General features: G+C 44.4%; 1 protein-coding gene across 3 annotated transcripts in view; it reads right to left on the bottom strand.

Moving 5' to 3' along the window:
• Positions 1-1,013: 1,013 nt before the first annotated feature.
• The window catches only part of PI4K2A (phosphatidylinositol 4-kinase type 2 alpha), a 35,440-nt gene continuing 16,645 nt past the window's right edge, over positions 1,014-19,808 (bottom strand). For 2 of the 3 annotated variants that reach the window (XM_040438746.1, XM_040438748.1), the window contains exons 3-10: positions 18,941-19,072; positions 15,179-15,332; positions 10,445-10,506; positions 10,260-10,359; positions 8,560-8,693; positions 6,638-6,823; positions 3,888-3,947; positions 1,014-2,087 (exon numbers count right to left, since the gene is read on the bottom strand). In XM_040438746.1, coding sequence (XP_040294680.1) covers positions 1,926-2,087; positions 3,888-3,947; positions 6,638-6,823; positions 8,560-8,693; positions 10,260-10,359; positions 10,445-10,506; positions 15,179-15,332; positions 18,941-19,072 — 990 coding nt within the window. In that variant the 3' untranslated portion in view covers positions 1,014-1,925. The remainder of the gene's footprint in view (positions 2,088-3,887; positions 3,948-6,637; positions 6,824-8,559; positions 8,694-10,259; positions 10,360-10,444; positions 10,507-15,178; positions 15,333-18,940; positions 19,073-19,808) is intronic. The other variant, XM_040438747.1, reaches the window with a different exon arrangement.

The following is a 19,808-nucleotide window of genomic DNA, read 5'->3' as shown; positions in this document are numbered from 1 at the left end:
CCGTACCGGAACTGAAGACATCCTGATGCATCCTGAACGGATTACTCTCCATTCAGAATGCATTAGGATAATCCTGATCAGGATTCTTCCGGCATAGAGCCCCGACGACGGAACTCTATGCCGGAAGACAATAACGCAGGTGTGAAAGAGCCCTTACTTGTGTGACCAAAGAGTCATATTTTAAGCTCTGACTCACCTCAGGTTAATTTGCATATGTATCTAATCGTTTTTTTACACAATAAAAGCACACAGAGCTATGGGGACTGGATATTGCGGCCATCTAGCAACCCATGTCTTCAGCTCTATACACAAAATCCCGGTGACAGGTTCCCTTTAAGGGTCTCTGACCACTTGCCTCCTCAGGAATCTGCCGACAGCCTCCTCTTTCTGTCACGTCCAGGTAGTGTAGATAGTGGGGGTCATTTACTAACTCAAATGGCATATAAAAAGTTGCAAGACACGCGTTTTCCAACTTAAATGCCCGTGCAACAAAACTTCTGTGAAGAAGTTCGGGTCTGGGTACCAAACATGCCGATTTTTCTCACACTCTTGCAAAATGCATTAAAACCACGCATTTTCCCGCAACGCCCGTGTGAACCCAGCCTTACACTGTGGTTTTTCTGCATGAGAATCTGCAATGGGTGCAGGTACCATTAGGGTACAACCACACGGTCAGGTTTCCTGATGTCGTTTTGGAAGCCAAAACCAGTATCGAATTAAAAAAGAGGAGATGTTGGATCGGTTCTGTTTACTCTCTCTCTCCTTTTATGATCCGTTCCTGATTTTGGCTTCAAAAACTGCATAAAAGCTGATTGTGTCGCTGCACCCTAAGGGGCCAGTCACCCGGCGTTTTATATTTTTTTGGGGCGAAATCCAGCTTGCAGCGCTGAAGATTGGCTGATAAACCTAATATGTAATAGGGGGGTGGAATAATTCTGATTGCAGCTGCACACTCGCTAGTGGTATGTGGAACATTCCCGCGGCACGTAGTCAATGAACTCGGATAACAGCAGGACCTTTAAATGGTTAACATTTATTTTATCTGCCATAGGGTTTGCGTTTAAATTTATTTTTTTAACAGCCAGTTTTCCTTTCTGAACAAATCCACAAAGATTTGCCGAAATTATAAATAGCAGATTTTATGGAGAAGGCTAAAACACAACCGATGCTATCTGTACCTTTAAAAAATATAATACAACCCTCACTGAGGGTTTTGTAACTTAAACTTTGGAGCATGTGCAGGGATCACGAGCGTGTCATTGTGTGTATATCCCCTATACACACACACGGAGCAAGAGGCTGGGAAAACAAGTCCCCCCACTGCCTTCATACAGACTGTACAACTACCAGTGCATGCAATACCACTGGAATCCATTAGGTGGCAGTCTGTACGATGCACTGTCCAGTAATCTAGAACATGCACATGTCATACCTATGCGGTACCTCTAGTTCTAGAAATTTTGTTGCAAGGTTGGCGTGCATGACTAGGTTATTTCAAAATCAGGTTTAGGGAAGAGCCAGATCCGTGGAACTACAACTTCCAGCAATCTGCTCTAGGAGAAAGTGCGCAGGTACTATATGTAGTAGTATCAGGTAGTGTGGACGTTTTCCTGCTGGCTAGCATTTCTTGGATGGATTCGGTAATAATACAATTAAAGGGTAATTGCTTCATCTTGGCTTGAATTCTGTGATTACACGCGGTGTCGTATAGCATCCCTAATGCCACATGCATGCACCCAGGAATGGATTTAGTTTAGTATATATTTCATGGCAGTGAATTAGTCAATTATAATAGCGCCCCAAAAATTCAGACTGTACGTTCTCTCCACTTGTCAGTTTTCATCTCGTTTGATGTCCAAGTAGTGGCTTTACAGCTGCAGACTGACACCTTTCTGGCGTTTCCAAAGCAAGTGGTTGTCGGTGTGTTACCACCAGGAAAAGAATGGCTTGCGGCTCTGGAAGCTCTGTGTATAGGACTCGCTGGTGCTCTTCTGATGGGACCGCGCCGTTTCCACTATGACAGGCGGAGTCTGGACCAACTGCAACGGACTCTTCTCATCCTTAAGAGCTTGAGTCAAGTTGAGGATCTGGGGGGGGGGGGGGGGAAATAAATAAAATGGAAGATCACATCTCATTTACAGAAAATAATAATTTTTCTAAACATTTCTATTATATATAAATTTTACTCCCATCATGCCTCAGGATGGAGCACAGGATTCATAACTGCTAATGCCGCCCCCTGCTGGCCAATGCATTTTGAATGTGATATGAAATGCAGTGGGGAAGGGAAGTGACAACTCCACTATAATATTGACACTAAATACTATAATAACACTAGTAAATTATAATGCTCACACTAAATACTGCTACAAAATATTACAGTGTAAAATGTTAACTGCTAAATACTAGCGCAATAGTGAAACAATACTATAATTCTGCCACTAAATACTATAAAACAAGATAATGCCGCTGCTAAATACTATAATACTGCTAGTAAAAATTATAATACTGGCACTCAATACTAAGATACTGCTACTAAATATTACAATGCCACTGCTAAACACTATAATAGTGCCACGAAACACTATAATACTGCCACCACTAAATACTACAATACTGGTACTAACTATATTAATGCCGTTGCTAAATACCATAATAATATCATTAGCACTATAATGCTGTCCCCTATGCAGAAGGGTAATGCATTTTGAATATAAAAAGAAGAATTGTTGACTACACGCATCCAAAATGTAACGTACAAAGCAAATGACATCTTCTTGGCTTCCTCCCCCACCAAGTGACGTTTCGGGGGGGACTCGGCCCACCCTTACTCTTATAATCAGCAGAGGCACACCCATACATATATATATATCCTTTCTGCGCGGCGGTGCAGGAGGCCAAGAAGATGTTGGGATCTGCTTCCTTCACATGTTGGAATTTACCCGTGTAACCAGTGATTTTGTATGAAAGAGGACACGGGTCGTGAGTACAATATAATAGCATCAATTTCATGGTTGAAGTCCGCATGACTGAATCGCTGTGATTTGGGGGAGAGTGGAGCTCCTCGTGTGGCTATTTTGGACTGTGTTCATCCTTTCGTTATCTACAATTTTAGGGCCTCATGCACACAGCCGCTGTTCGGCCGTTCCGTGCAATTTGCGGTCCCCAATGCATGTGCAAAATCCATGTGGATTCCACAGACAGGTCCAGACCCATTCACTGCTACGGGAGCGTGATCAACTATTTTTTGGAAATCCCATACCGGTGAATGGGGAGCACACTACACACGCATGGCCAACTCTCCATTCACTGCTATGGGACTGCCGGAAATAGCGGAGCGCTTTCGCATGCGTGGTGTGCTTTCCGTCACTTAAGGGGCCCTGTCCTGGAGATATGAGTAGTTCCCATCTATCCTAATGATATGCCATCAATGTCTGACAAGGGAATGCCCCTTTAAAGGGGTTTTCTGAGATATTTTTACTGATGACCTATACTCTGGATAGATTATCAGTATCTGATTGGTGGGGGCTGACACCCAGGACCCCACTGTTCAGCTGTTTGAGAAGGCACCAGCACTCGAAAATGTGTAAAGATAGATGAACAATCGTCGATTGGTGGTCCACCGATATAAAAGAATATGCAGACAGACCCCCCCCCCCCCCCCCCTCCCCTAACTTAAGCTGCAATTGCACCCACTGAAAGACACCTTACAACAATACTACATGCCTTGCGGCTGAGGGAGACCACGTGGCCGCATCAGTGGCACCTCTCTTAAGTAGGTGCTGGAGATGCGGCCATGGTCCCAATATGCCAAGTGGTCAGGTTATTACATACACAGCAAGTATATGCACGAGCAAGGACTGTACGAAGAAAGGTAAATCACTTACCTGCCCCCTCATAACTGCTATCTGCTTGTGGAACTGTCCTCGATCAAACCCCGGATCTTTCTACAGAAAACAGACATTAATAATGGGTTATTATGGCGTCCTCTTGATGAGGCTAAAGTCATATCCGTAATTACAATGCAGATGTCCAATGCTGCGTTCCTAGAGTAAAGATGAGAAGGGACAGGAATTTTTTTTTAAAAGGGTGGTTCCGGAGAGGGGGCTTAGTCGGTCTGAGATCCCAACTAAAAGACATCAAGCGAGCATCATCTGCCACAGTCTACAGTCGTGGCCAAAAGTTTTGAGAATGACACAAATATTAGTTTTCACAAAGTTTGCTGCTAAACTGCTTTTAGATCTTTGTTTCAGTTGTTTCTGTGATGTAGTGACATATAATTACACGCACTTCATACGTTTCAAAGGCTTTTATTGACAATTACATGACATTTATGCAAAGAGTCAGTATTTGCAGTGTTGGCCCTTCTTTTTCAGGACCTCTGCAATTCGACTGGGCGTGCTCTCAATCAACTTCTGGGCCAATTCCTGACTGATAGCAACCCATTCTTTCATAATCACTTCTTGGAGTTTGTCAGAATTAGTGGGTTTTTGTTTGTCCACCCGCCTCTTGAGGATTGACCACAAGTTCTTAATGGGATTAAGATCTGGGGAGTTTCCAGGCCATGGACCCAAAATGTCAACGTTTTGGTCCCCGAGCCACTTAGTTATCACTTTTGCCTTATGGCACGGTGCTCCATCGTGCTGGAAAATGCATTGTTCTTCACCAAACTGTTGTTGGATTGTTGGAAGAAGTTGCTGTTGGAGGGTGTTTTGGTACCATTCTTTATTCATGGCTGTGTTTTTGGGCAAAATTGTGAGTGAGCCCACTCCCTTGGATGAGAAGCAACTCCACACATGAATGGTCTCAGGATGCTTTACTGTTGGCATGACACAGGACTGATGGTAGCGCTCACCTTTTCTTCTCCGGACAAGCCTTTTTCCAGATGCCCCAAACAATCGGAAAGAGGCTTCATCGGAGAATATGACTTTGCCCCAGTCCTCAGCAGTCCATTCACCATACTTTCTGCAGAATATCAATCTGTCCCTGATGTTTTTTTTGGAGAGAAGTGGCTTCTTTGCTGCCCTTCTTGACACCAGGCCATCTTCCAAAAGTCTTCTCCTCACTGTGCGTGCAGATGCGCTCACACCTGCCTCCTGCCATTCCTGAGCAAGCTCTGCACTGGTGGCACTCCGATCCCGCAGCTGAATCCTCTTTAGGAGACGATCCTGGCGCTTGCTGGACTTTCTTGGACGCCCTGAAGCCTTCTTAACAAGAATTTAACCTCTTTCCTTGATGATCCTATAAATTGTTGATTGAGGTGCAATCTTAGTAGCCACAATATCCTTGCCTGTGAAGCCATTTTTATGCAACACAATGATGGCTGCACGCGTTTCTTTGCAGGTCACCATGGTTAACAATGGAAGAACAATGATTTCAAGCATCACCCTCCTTTTAACATGTCAAGTCTGCCATTTTAACCCAATCAGCCTGACATAATGATCTCCAGCCTTGTGTTCGTCAACATTCTCACCTGAGTTAACAAGACGATTACTGAAATGATCTCAGCAGGTCCTTTAATGACAGCAATGAAATGCAGTGGAAAGTTTTTTTTGGGATTAAGTTAACTTTCATGGCAAAGAAGGACTATGCAATTCATCTGATCATTCTTCATAACATTCTGGAGTATATGCAGATTGCTATTATAAAAACTTAAGCAGCAACTTTTCCAATTTCCAATATTTATCTAATTCTCAAAACTTTTGGCCACGACTGTACATCTATAACACTGGGGTCCTTAAAAAGGATGTTAGGGAAGCAAATAGTATAGAAGATGGAGTATCCATCTCTCCATTGCCATCAGCTCCTCCTTTCTCAGGATATAAAAGCCTTAAAGGGAACCTGTCACTGGGATTTTGGGTATAGAGCTGAGGACATGGGCTGCTAGATGGCCGCTAGCACATCCACAATACCCAGTCCCCATAGCTCTGTGTGCTTTTATTGTGTAAAAAAAAGATTTGATACATATGCAAATTAACATAACAGAGTCATATCTTACTTGTGTGACCAGAGAAGAGTCATATTTTCAAGCTCTGACTCATCTCAGGGACAGGACTCATCTCAGGTTAATTTGCATATATATCAAATCGGTTTTTTTACACAATAAAAAGCACACAGAGCTATGGGGACTGGGTATTGCGGATGTGCTAGCGGCCATCTAGCAACCCGTGTCCTCAGCTCTATACACAAAATCCCAGTGACAGGGTCCCTTTAAATTAAGGGGGGCGCCCAATTGTGTTCAATGACTGGCAATTGTCTACTACACAGCCTCCAGGAAATGTCTTAAAAAAGGACATCTTTTTTTTCTTGTTGACGAACCACAAACGCTCATAAATTTTCAATGTAAACCACGGCAAATTGTATAAAGTGTGGGAAGGAATGTGACACACGAGTAACAGAGGCTCGTATTGTTACCCCGAACAAACACTTTCCTCATAACGTCTGGATTCTGTGTCACGTGTGTGACCCACATACCCCGACCACTTCACATTACCTCTCATTCAACCCCCCTCCCCCCAAAAACAAACAATAAACAGTGGTTGTCTAAGGTCACCTATGCCATGTGGTACATTAGGTCTATGGGTGTCCTAGAGGTGCGCTCCTGTTCGGGAAACCCCTCTCTAATGCAGAGTAGTGCATCCTGGCCCATCCATGTGAATACCTGACGTGTAGACACTACATATCTGTGCTGCACATGTTCGGCACATGTTTGGCCGGCTGCAGCTTCCAATGCATCGAGGGAACATCTGACTGCTGGGAGTTCCAGAAGCGGAAAATGGGGCAAACCGATGACCGCTAGTTTTTTTTCATGATTAGACAACTTCTATAATATAAAGATACAAAACCAGGCGCATTATATATATGTACCTTATTTTTCACCCCATAAGACACAGCTTTTTTCCCCCTAAAGTGAGGGCGAATACTAATGAGTGCTCCCATTATGGAAGCACTCATTAGTACGGGAGGATCGGGAAGCGGTGGTCCCCTGCTGCCGGCTGTACTGTGGCTGCGCACAGCGTGAGGACGCTCTGTGACCTCATGCTGTGCGCGTTGGGTCACAGCAGAGCCGACGGCAGGAAGAAGAGAGAGCTGGATCCTGAGAGCCCGCGGCGTCCGGAGCAGGAAAGGTAAGTGGATTTTTTATTTCGTGATCTGAGGCTGGGGGCTGAAATGAGGCATGTGGGGTTGATATGAGGTATGGGGGTCTCATCTGAGGTCTGAATGGGAGGGGGGGGGGATAATTTATATTGGGCTCTTATCCGAGGTCTGATTGGGGGTCATTCACATTGGGGTCTGAGCTGAGGTACGATTGTGGCTCTGATGTCTTATTAACATTGGGGTCTGATTGAGGGTCTTATTAATATTGGGGGTCTGATAAGTATGCTTGGGTGGAGGATTGTGTCTATGTGAGTTATTTGGTACAAGAAGAAATAAAGTGCAAGAAAGTTTTATTGCGAGTGCTGGAACCGCTTCTTCCGGGTCTGACTGGTAGTCTGATCTAAAGTCTAATGAATTTTTTCTTTTTTCCTATTGCCCTCCTCTAGCTGCGTCTTATGGGCCGGTGAATCCCATAGGGCGAAAAATATGTTAATTAAAGGGGCTGTCTGGGATTTTGATACTGATGGCCTATCCTCAGGATAAGTCATCAATATCTAAATCGATGGGGGTCTGACTCTTGGCACCCCATCGATCAGCTGCTTGAAGAAACAGTGGTGCTCTGGTGAGCGCTGCAGTCTCTTCCTTGGCCAATGATGTCACGTTCATCAGTCACATGGCGCAGCCCTATATAAGTAAATGGGCCTGGGCTACAATACCAAGCACTGCCGCTATACAATGAATAGTGCAGTGCTTTGTAAGCAGTGAGGAGGCCGCAGCACTCACCAAAGTGCCACAGCCTCTTCAAACAGCTGAACAGCACAGGTGCCGGGAGTCGGAACCCCACCAATCAGGTAATGATGACCTATCCCAGGCATCCTCAAACTGCGGCCCTGCAGCTGTTGTAAAACTACAACTCCCACAATGCCCTGCTGTCGGTTGATACCTGTAGGCTGTTCGGGCATGCTGGGAGTTGTAGTTTTGCCACAGCTGGAGGGCCGCAGTTTGAGGAAGCCTGACCTATCCTCAGGGCGGGCCACGAATATCAAAATCCTGGACAAACCCTTTGAGGGTTACTAGATCTATAGGAGGACAGCAGGGTGGCCGATATCAGTAGTACTTAGGCTTGCTGTATAGACAATGAAAGCTCCTGGCGTACATGTCAAACGTATCTATGGGGTTTTATTCAACAGGTGGAGGTCAAAAGACTTTTTTGGCATCTGACCTCCATCAGGTTGGTACACATCAGGATACCTATTTTTCCCCCCTATATAGAAAAGCATAGCCGACTACGCTATGCTGGGAGTCAATAAGTGACCTATACCACCGATGGAGTCTTCTGTCAGAGGCAGTTCTTCCAATGTCTATATCTGATGGAAGGCTCAGACGTGGTGCGAACAGAGCCCCATGTATGTAAATGTATCTGGGAGGTTCTCAGAAGTGGAGATATGCAAGATATCTAACCTTAAAAAGCTCATAGAGATCTTCCTCTAAATCTTTCACAAAATTTGGGTCTGAGATTTTCGGGAGGATGAGTTCTTTGATCTCCTGTGAAAATGGAACTTTGGCTTGTGGTAACCAGGCCCAGTAGAAAGGATCTAAGGAAGAGGGAAAAAAACATAAAAACTAAATGGTCCAATATGTATGAGCAGCCAAAGGGTAATGTAAGGAGCCGCAGTTAATATAGGAAGCCGCTCACGTAAGAGAACCTCTAGAAAAGCAACAAAGAGGAGTCCCAGCATCATATCATCACCCATATGGGTCATGACCAGCACTTGGCTCCAGCGGCACCACAGCACAGGACACTAGATTTTCATTTTTTGCCTGCACTTAGCCCATAAAAGCTATGGACACCATTGACGTATAAGATATGATTTTTACATGTTAGTGGTTACCTTGATTTAAAGAGGACCTTTCATGGGTTTTTATTAATTGAGATAAATACCTTTACTTGTGGGGTACCCCCCGCTGATTCTGCCACCCTGCTGATTCTGCACCCCGCAGTGATATTTTTTAAAAAATAAGGCAGGGTGGCAGAATCAGCGGGGGGTACCCCACAAGTAAAGGTATTTATCTCAATTATCTAAAAAAAAAATTGAAAAACTTGAAAGGTCCTCTTTAAAAAAAAAAAAAAAGTTGCACTAAATTTCAGTTTGCAATGTTCGATAACCAAGCTGTGCATCTGAGAGCTATTGAATGTCCATGGCAGCCTTAAAGGGGTATTCTGGGATCTTTATATCGATGATCTATCCTCAGGATAGGTCATCAATATGAAATCGGCAGGGTCCGACATCTGGCACCTCTGCTGATCAGCTATATGAAGAGTCCGTGGCACTCCGTGAACGACTAGCCCTCCTCCTAGGACATGTGACATCATATGGCCTAGGTGCAGCTCAGTCCCATTCTAAGGGGCTGAGCTGCGATACCAATACCAGCATTGTGTTTGGTAAGCTGCGAGAAGGCCACTGTGCTCACCGCTGCTCTGGTGAGCGCCCTGGCGTCCTCCCGGGTATGCCGAGAGTCGGAACCCCATGATCTCATACTGATGACCTATTCTGAGGAATAAAATCTCTTTAAAGGGGTTGTGCAACGCTGCAATATTGAGGTCTATCCTCAGGATAGGTCATCAATATCAGATCGGCGGGGGTCACGACTCGCGGCACCCTCGCCGATCAACTGTTTGAAGTGTCAAGAGGTGCCTAAATTACACTGCGCCGCCTCTACAAGTGAGATGACATGCAGGTAATTACACTACTATTGCTTCAAACAGCAGATTGGCCTGGGTGCCGGGAGTGTTGGACCCCCGCCAATCTGATATTGATCACCTATCCTGAGGATAGGTCCTCAATACTATAGCGCTGCACCACCCCTTTAACACTGAGAGAAGGAGAGCTGAGAGAGACATCAGAAATAGGATCAGTCATGGCAGATTTAGGTCAAATTCAGCAGGATCGACAGCTAGGTGAAGGACTCTGCAGATTTAAAATGGAAGAAATCTCTAAAGAAAACTATTTAGAAAGTTACTTAATTGTCCATTTAGGAAGCAAATAAATCAAAAAAAGTCAGTGAAAAGGTATTCTTAGAAAAACATTCTTAGACGGCCTATACGTTGGGCCCCCACTAATTGATTGGCAATAAAGAAGATAGTTGGAGTACAGACATACAGGCTCTCCAGGAATCGGGATGCTTGAGCGGGAAGGCCAAACCATTGTCAATAGCAGCAATCTTGATGATGGGTTCTCTTACTAAGATCCAATCTGAATCCTAAGGAGAAGCAAATGGTTCAAAAACTCCTTATGACAGCTTTGATAGATGTTAGAACGGTCCATAAAACCCATAAAATACTGACCCTGGACGCTGCATTCTCCATGGGGTAGTCGTACTTTATCAGCCAGTTGTCATTGCCTCGATCTGAGGAAACAAGTGAATGCAGAAGTTTCACTAAGTCGCATAATCCAACATCTACACACATTTTATATGTCGTCATTAGGCTTTGCCGTGCCTTCCTATATCGTCCCGATGGAGGCCAAAGAACGCTCTTAGGGCCTCAGTCTGATAAATGGAGCCCTATGGATACTGTTGATGTATATCGTCGCTCACATGAGCATTTCTACAGGGATACCGGAGAATAAAAACGGATTTCAATGGAGTATAGGTGCGGCCATGACGTGACTTGTAGCTGGAAAATCTTCCTGTAGGATTGGGTTACAGATGTCACATTTATAAATGTAAGAAACAAACAAACAGTGTATTATTGTCTTCTCTACCTTGAGTCGTTTTTCTCAGCACATTCTGCATTTTAATAGGATAAAGGGATCAGGTGGCAATCTAATAACATCTTTGGGACCTGCCTGAAGCTCCACCAACGAGATGTGGAATTTTAACCCGTATGATCCAATTTTTTTCGAGAGACAAGTGGAACCACGGTTAGCGGAGGGGAGGGGGACTCGTGACCTCTTAAAGGGGTTGTCCCACAAAAAATAAATATTCTACAGTTTTCAAGCCAGCACCTGGATCTGAATTCTTTTGTAATTGCATGTAACTGAAAACTAAGCATAGCCATTGAGTTATTCAATAAAATGTATCTGTATAGCGCCACCTGCTGTTTTTTTTTTTCTTATTCCTTTGATCCGATCACTAAACTATTTGCTCAGTTTCAGTTTCAACTGAGGAAAATAAACTGTCAGATGAAATTCTGAATGTAAAAATAAATTCCCCATTAAAAGTGCCCTGTCTGACCCAGGAAGAAGTAAAACAGCGACTTAAAAAGATTAAAATAGACAAAATCGCCAGGACCAGATGGCATACACCCCGGTATCCTAAGGGAATTAAGTAATGTCATAGCCAGACCCTTATTTCTGATATTTGCGGACTCTATACTGACAGGGAATGTCCCACAGGATTGGCGCATAGCAAATGTGGTGATAATATTCAAAAAGGGTCCAAAAACAGAGCCTGGAAACTATAGGCCGGTAAGTTTAACATCCGTCGTGGGTAAACAGTTTGAAGGTTTTCTAAGGGATGCTATCTTAGAGCATCTCAACGGAAATAAGCAAATAACGCCATATCAGCATGGCTTCATGAGGGATCGGTCATGTCAAACTAATTTAATCAGTTTCTTTGAGGAGGTAAGTTCTAGACTTGACAGCGGCGAATCAATGGATGTCGTGTATCTGGACTTCTCCAAAGCATTTGACACTGTACCGCATAAAAGGTTAGTATATAAAATGAGAATGCTTGGACTGGGAGAAAACATCTGTATGTGGGTAAGTAACTGGCTCAATGATAGAAAACAGAGAGTGGTTATTAACGGTACACACTCAGATTGGGTCACTGTCACTAGTGGGGTACCTCAGGGGTCAGTATTGGGCCCTATTCTCTGCAATATATTTATTAATGATCTTGTAGAAGGCTTGCATAGTAAAGTATTAATTTTCGCAGATGACACTAAACTGTGTAAAGTAATTGACACTGAAGAGGACAGTATACTGTATATATATACTACAGAGGACAGTATACTGTGTATATATATATATATATATATATATATATATATATACTACAGAGGACAGTATACTACTACAGAGGGATCTGGATAGATTAGAGGCTTGGGCAGATAAGTGGCAGATGAGGTTTAACACTGACAAATGTAAGGTTATGCACATGGGAAGGAATAATGCAAGTCACCCGTACATACTAAACGGTAAAACACTGGGTAACACTGACATGGAAAAGGATCTAGGAATTTTAATAAACAGCAAACTAAGCAGTAAAAACCAGTGTCAGGCAGCTGCTGCCAAGGCCAATAAGATAATGGGTTGCATCAAAAGGGGCATAGATGCCCGTGATGAGAACATAGTCCTACCACTTTACAAATCACTAGTCAGACCACACATGGAGTACTGTGTACAGTTCTGGGCTCCTGTAAACAAGGCAGACATAGCAGAGCTGGAGAGGGTCCAGAGGAGGGCAACTAAAGTAATAACTGGAATGGGGGACTACAGTACCCTGAAAGATTATCAAAATTAGGGTTATTCACTTTAGAAAAATGACAACTGAGGGGAGATGTAATTACTATGTATAAATATATCAGGGGTCAGTACAGAGATCTATCCCATCATCTATTTATCCCCAGGACTGTGACGAGGGGACATCCTCTGCGTCTGGAGGAAAGAAGGTTTGTACACAAACATAGAAGAGGATTCTTTACGGTAAGAGCAGTGAGACTATGGAGCTCTCTGCCTGAGGAGGTGGTGATGGTGAGTACAATAAAGGAATTCAAGAGGGGCCTGGATGTATTTCTGGAGCGTAATAATATTACAGGCTATAGCTACTAGAGAGGGGTCGTTGATCCAGGGAGTTATTCTGATGCCTGATTGGAGTCGGGAAGGAATTTTTTTTATTCCCCTAAAGTGAGGAAAATTGGCTTCTACCCCACAGTTTTTTTTTGCCTTCCTCTGGATCAACTTGCAGGATAACAGGCCGAACTGGATGGACAAATGTCTTTTTTCGGCCTTATGTTCTATGTTACTATGTTAACTGCCTCCTGAGCTGTCATTTTGATTTAAATCCAGCAGAGCTATTAATATGGAGATCTCTGGATCCATGTGAGGTACAGGGCTGGTTCTAGCTTTGTTAGAAAGAGATGGGCATGTTCTATATGATGTCTGATTTTCATTTTTTACATTAAGCATGAGAGAACCCCCCTTCAAAGGACCACAGGAATTTTTTTAGTTTTCGCACAGCATTCAATCAGGCAGATCTTCTGTATATTTATGTCCAAGTAGCTGTTTAGGGCCTTGTTTTTTGCAGAGCAAGTTGCAGAGTCATTGTACATATCAGCCAATCTTTAAAGGGGTTTCCCATGATTGATTTAAAAAATGAAAATCAAACATCATATAGACATGTCGGAGCTAGAACCAGCCCTGAACCTCACATGGATCCAGTGATCTCCCAATTCATTGCTCTGCTAGATTTAGTTCAAACTGGCAACCCCTCCTGAGTTGCCGTTCAGCTGCAGCTCTCTTCCCATCATCGCTCAGGGGGAGTATCCTTTCTGCTGCAGCTCTCTCCAAATCTCAGCTCGGGAAGGGGGGGTGTACTCTCTACTGCAGTCCTCTCCTTATTACAGCTCAGTGGGTGCGTCCTTTCTGTTGCAGCTCTCTCTCTGTAACGGTCACAATTTCTAGCAGTAGAGATACCTGGTGGCAGTTGGAGGAACTGACCACCTCTGTAGGTGGACGTGCACGCTACAATACAGTTTAAACACCAGGGGGCGCCATTATAATGAACTAAAGAGAATATCTCACAACTGGAGCATTTTTGTAACAGAAAAAAAATTACAAAAATTCTAGTTTTTCATGCCGAATTATATTAAAATAACATTTATTGCTGCCACAACCCCTTTAATTTAGATACATTTTTTAGAATGGCACAATGCATGAAAACATATTTCTGCTATAGTTTTATTATTGAGAGTTTACCTAATGTGTACGCTTATTACTAATTATTGACTTATAAAAAAAACGTAAAAAATGTGTTTATTGTATTATTTTTCTTTTGAGTTGATATTTTACTTTATTGTAAACTTTTTTTTAACTTTTTTTTTTTTTTTTTACAGTCCCAATACAAATTTTAACAATTTTTTTTTTGTAATGTAATGTCACATGGCTAGATGACATGACAGCCTGCGCATGTAAAATGAGTCAGGTACGCCTTTACTGGGGCTTATACTGGACGGTTCTGGGGACCCTATTGTAACCTCCTAGCTGCCCCATCTATCACAATGCAGGAGCTGGCAGTGAGACGAAAAAGCGAACCCCCCTTTCTTTTGTGAAGACCGCAATCTGCCTTGATCAAGGTGTAGGAGTTCTATGGTTAGCATTAAGTTATCAAACCCCCCTCCAGCGGGGGATCGTGTGGGCACAGGCTCAGCGCCCCCTGCGCAATCAGCTACATGCATTTACGGATGCTGAAAAGGTATTACAAAAAAAAAAAAAAAAAAAAAAACATTTTCTATTAGCGCTTTAATGGGTCACTTGATCTATCTAATGTTTATTTGCTATAAAGCTACAGAAAAAAAAAAAACTCCTGCTCTCGATCATTACATGATTTTGAGGGGGAAAACTGGCAGGAAGCGCGGTTGGAGTGACTGATGCCACGAACGTTTGCCATACATGACTGTGACGTGTGCTTTTGTGGTCAAGGATCTGGAGGGGTTTAACATGTATCCACCTCGTTTTGTACCGACAGGGGTTGTACCAAGATCAAACACTGATTCCATATCCACAGGGGATGGTATAAGTACCTGATTAGAGGGGGTCCTGTGTCCCCCTGTATGAATGAGTGGCAGTCAAGCATGTTCCCTAACGCCATTCATCGCTAAGGGCATGCCAAAGAGAAGCCAAGTGCAACGCTATCTTTGGGAGTCCCACAGAGAAATGGAGCGGCACCATTGATACAGGGAGACCCAGGACCCCCGTTCTGGTCGGCCCTTTAGCAGTTGGACACTTATCCCCCTACCCTGCGGAGACATGATGCATGATTTTGGCACAACTCTTAACAAGCAGTGGTGTAAATGTACCTGTATTCCGGATTATGTAATCTAAGACCACCAGCCTCTCAAACTGTAACTGTAGTTGCCGGTTGGTATTTTCAGGAAGGGGTTCCGCCTCAAACCTCCGCAGCCAATAATCTGCATCCTTATAGCCTTTAACAAACAGCTGGAAGGAGCCAACCTTGAAAAAAAACAAAAAAAACAAAAACATAAAATCTAGAAATATAGAAACGCCTGCTCTCACCCCTTATTAAAGATGTGGCCGCCATTCCTGCTCTGTCTCTGTTACATTCCTGTCTGTTCCTGTTGCCGGGACACGGAGGTCACGTGCTCGGCAGTCTGATTACGTGACCTGCCGCCCTGTACCATGTGACCACCCCCAGCCTTGCGATCGCTCCAGCAGGCTCGGAGCATCACCCAAGGATATTTCAATCTTCAAGTTTCAAATAAAAATGCCCCCCCCCCCCCCCCCCTGCCGGATAGGGCAATCCTGACGCAAACGGATGGCATTTGTCAGACTGATCCGGTATTTTTTTTATTTTCTTTGCATTTTTAAAGGTCTGCGCTAGGGCTGAAACGATTACTCGATTAAATCGAGTAATTCGACACAAAAAAATCCTCGATGCTAATTTTTTGCATCGAAGATTCGTTTGTGTCATGTGACCACGGAGCGAGAGTGAAGCGCTTGCTATTACTCCCCTCCGTGGTCTCCCGCGGCGCTTGGAATACTTACCTTTCCAGCAGGCGGCCTCCAGACACTCCACAGTACGTCCATGGTCCCGCGCTGCTCTGACCTCCTGACGTACGCACGCCGTGACCTGACGCACTGTGTGACGTCAGGAGCAGAGCAGCCCAGAACGATGGAGTGTCGGCAGCGCCCCTGCTGGAAAGGTAAGTTGGTGAAACCGAGGGGGTGGGGGCGCAACTAAGGCCAGGCGCCTGGAGTGCACAGCGTCATAGAAACCAGTGACGCTGTGCAATCCGGGTGTCAGGAGGAGCATGGCAGCAGAGCTGATGGCACTGGGGTGAGGGAGAGCTGATGGCACTGGGGTGAGGGAGAGCTGATGGCACTGGGGTGAGGGAGAGCTGATGGCACTGGGGTGAGGGAGAGCTGATGGCACTGGGGTGAGGGAGAGCTGATGGCACTGGGGTGAGGGAGAGCTGATGGCACTGGGGTGAGGGAGAGCTGATGGCACTGGGGTGAGGGAGAGCTGATGGCACTGGGGTGAGGGAGAGCTGATGGCACTGGGGTGAGGGAGAGCTGATGGCACTGGGGTGAGGGAGAGCTGATGGCACTGGGGTGAGGGAGAGCTGATGGCACTGGGGTGAGGGAGAGCTGATGGCACTGGGGTGAGGGAGAGCTGATGGCACTGGGGTGAGGGAGAGCTGATGGCACTGGGGTGAGGGAGAGCTGATGGCACTGGGTGGGGAGAGCTGATGGCACTGGGTGGGGGAGAGCTGATGGCACTGGGTGGGGAGAGCTGATGGCACAGTGGGGAACAAAGGGTGTTGGGGACTAATGGCAGGGGGTCTGAGTTTTTATAAAGGAAAACAGTCTATTATTTTTTTTCTTATTAGATTACTCGATTAATCGTAAAAAATAATCGATAGAATACTCGATTACTAAAATAATCGTTTACTGCAGCCCTAGTCTGCGCATGTGAAAACCGGAAAACCGGATCCGTTTTGCCAGTACACTTAATGCCGGATCCGGCACTAATACATTTCAATGGAAATTAATGCCAGATCCGGCATTTCGGCAAGTGATCAGTATTTTTGGCCGGAGAGAAAAACTCCGGCATGCTGCGGTATTTTCTCCGGCCAAAAAACGTAAGAGGGACTGAACTGATGCACCCTGAACGGATTGCTCTGTATTCAGAATGCATTAGGATAAAACTGATCAGTTTTTTTCCGGTATTGAGCTCCTGTGACGGAAAATCCAGAATGCTTAATAGTTGAATGTACGTTTAACCCCCTTCCCACTTCAACCATTTTCCATTTTTTCCTCTTCGCCTTCCATAAGCCATAACTTTTTTTTCCCTTTAACATAGCTGAACGGGTCTTGTTTTTTTGTAGGACAAGTTGTACTTTCTAACGACACTATTTAGTATTCCATATAAATTTAGTGGGAAGCTGGGAAGAAAATTTTCTAATGGGGTGGAATTGGAAAAAAAAAACACCTGGATTGCACCATAGTTTTAGAGGTTTTGTATTTATATAGGTTTTATATTGTTTTGGCATGTTTTAATTTTCTTCTGACAAACCTTAGATAGACAGATATATCTGTCTATGTAAGGGCTCTTTTGTAGTTTTTATTTGATACCATTTTGAGTATGTACAGTATGACTTTTAATCAATCACTTTCTATACAAACCTTTTAGGAGGCAATTCAACCAGAAAACTGGTTTGACAATTTAGTTTTTTTTCCCCCCTTATATTAAAATGTTTTACTTTATTTTTAGGCCCCTTAGGGGACTTATCATGCGATCATTAGATCACTTCTACAACAGACTGCAATGGCTTACCATTGCAGTCTATGGGAAAATCTCTGTGATCCTATTTAAAGGGCATCTGTCAGCAGTTTTGCCCCTATGACACTGGCTGACCTGTTACATGTGCATTTGGCAGCTGAAGACATCTGTGTTGGTCCCATGTTCCTATGTGTCTGCATTGTTGAGAAAAATTAGGTTTTAATATATGCAAATTAGCCTCTAGGAGCAACGGGGGCGTTGCCATTACACCTAGAGGCTCTGCTCTCTCTGCACTTTGACAGAACCAGGCAGTGTAAATGTTATCATCCCTGGTCCTGTCAATCAAAGTGAAGAGGGTGTTGCAGTTGCAGAGAGAGCTGAGCCTCTAGGTGTAATGGTGACGCCCCTGTTGCTCCTAGAGGCTCAATTGCATATATTAAAACCTTATTTTTCTCAGCCATGAGGCCACATATGAACATGGGACCAACACAGACGCCTTCAGCTGCCAAGCGCACATGTAACAGCTCAGCCAGTGTCGTAGGTACAAAACTGCTGACAGATGCCCTTTAAGGAGTATTCTCATCTCGGACATTGGTGGCATATGGCTTAGCTCTTTGGAGAGGAGTTGTACTTTATGTAGCTTCCATTTCTTGGTACACAGACAGCGTTTCATTTATATGCATTTTTTCATTTTTTTCTTTACAGTCAATCATAAATGGTTATGGATTTATCGCAAAGGTTGTTACAAGACCAAAAAATGTATATTATTTTATGTACCAGGACTTCTATTTAAAGGAGTTTTCCAGTGGAGAAAAAAAAAAAATTGGTGGCAGTGGACTGAGAGGGAAGTAAAAATACTCCCTTCATTGATCCCCTGCCGCTCCCGTCGCCCGCTGGTCTCTACCACCCCGCCCTCTCTCGACAAACAGGAAGTTCCCACTGGCTGAGGCATTAGTGATTGGCTGATTGGGCATTGTGTCGAGAGAGGACGGAGTGGTAGAGACCAGCGGAGAATAGTACATACGTCAGGACATACCCGAGTGTGCCCTAACAACAGGAAGTATGGTCAGACAGCCCTGGGGCCCTTTAACAGACCAATGGCTGTCTGCCAGAAGTAGACATGGGCCTTGATCACGTCACAGGGCTTGTTCTGCATTCTTGACCAGTTAAATTACTTATTCCTAGTGAAAGAAAACGAGCGCTGAGACCTGAGGCCCCAACAGAAGAAGATGTCTAATTATGGAGTGTTTTAATCAGATCAGTCAGCACTGCGCTCAACGGGCTGCATCCATACAAGCTATTGGTCCTTCTGCCTTACCTTAGGAGGCAATCCAATCCGATTAAACCGCTGACCAACTTTTGGCACTTTTTCCAACGCCAGCCGCTTCCCTCTGGACTTGACGCGGTCTATGGCGCTGTAATTAAATGTTTCACTGGATAAATATACAACCTGCAATAAAGCATAGGGCAGAGCTGACCATCTATAAGGATTACAGGAATCGAGAGCCGCGTGAACAGATTACGTTTCTATAATGAATATGAAAGTACAATGTAGAGGGAGATCTGGGAGTGGTCAGGGCCCCTCATGCTACTTTCACACTTGTGTTGTTAATACCGGTATTGAGATCCGGCAGAGGAAAACTGATCCGTTTTGATTTCGCACATCAGGAGGCATCCGTTCAGTTAGGATGCGGTTGTGTGAAATCAAAAACAGGAAAAAAAAACAGTTATGGTCACTAAATACATTGAAAGTCAATGGGTGACGGATCAGTTTTTTTTTAGGCTCCATAAAATTGACTTACATTGTTTTCAGGTTTTTTTTCCCCATTTTTATGACCGGACACAAAACCGCAGCTTGCAGCTTGCTTTCTGCTGGAACGGAAGACGTCCTCCTGATGCATCCTGAATGGATCTCTTTCCATTCAAAATGCCGGAGGACAAAACAGAAACTTTTTTTTTTCCCGGTATGGAGATCCTCTGCCGGACCTTAATACCGGAAAGCAACAACGCAAGTGTGAAAGTAGCCTTACTGCGCAGCCATAATACACTTCAGCTGGACGCCGCATTAAGTCAGACCAGCATTGATTGCCATTCAAAAAGTCTCTCTCACTCTGGAGGACCAAGACCGACCAATGGTTTCAATGGGATCTAATGGAATGCTTTGCTTCCCCTGATGGTGGCGCAGC

The sequence above is a fragment of the Bufo bufo genome, chromosome 6, assembly GCF_905171765.1.
Source record: "Bufo bufo chromosome 6, aBufBuf1.1, whole genome shotgun sequence".
NCBI classification, from domain to species: domain Eukaryota; kingdom Metazoa; phylum Chordata; class Amphibia; order Anura; family Bufonidae; genus Bufo; species Bufo bufo.
Note: the sequence above shows the minus strand (reverse complement) of the source record. Positions and strands in the feature narration are given on the sequence as shown.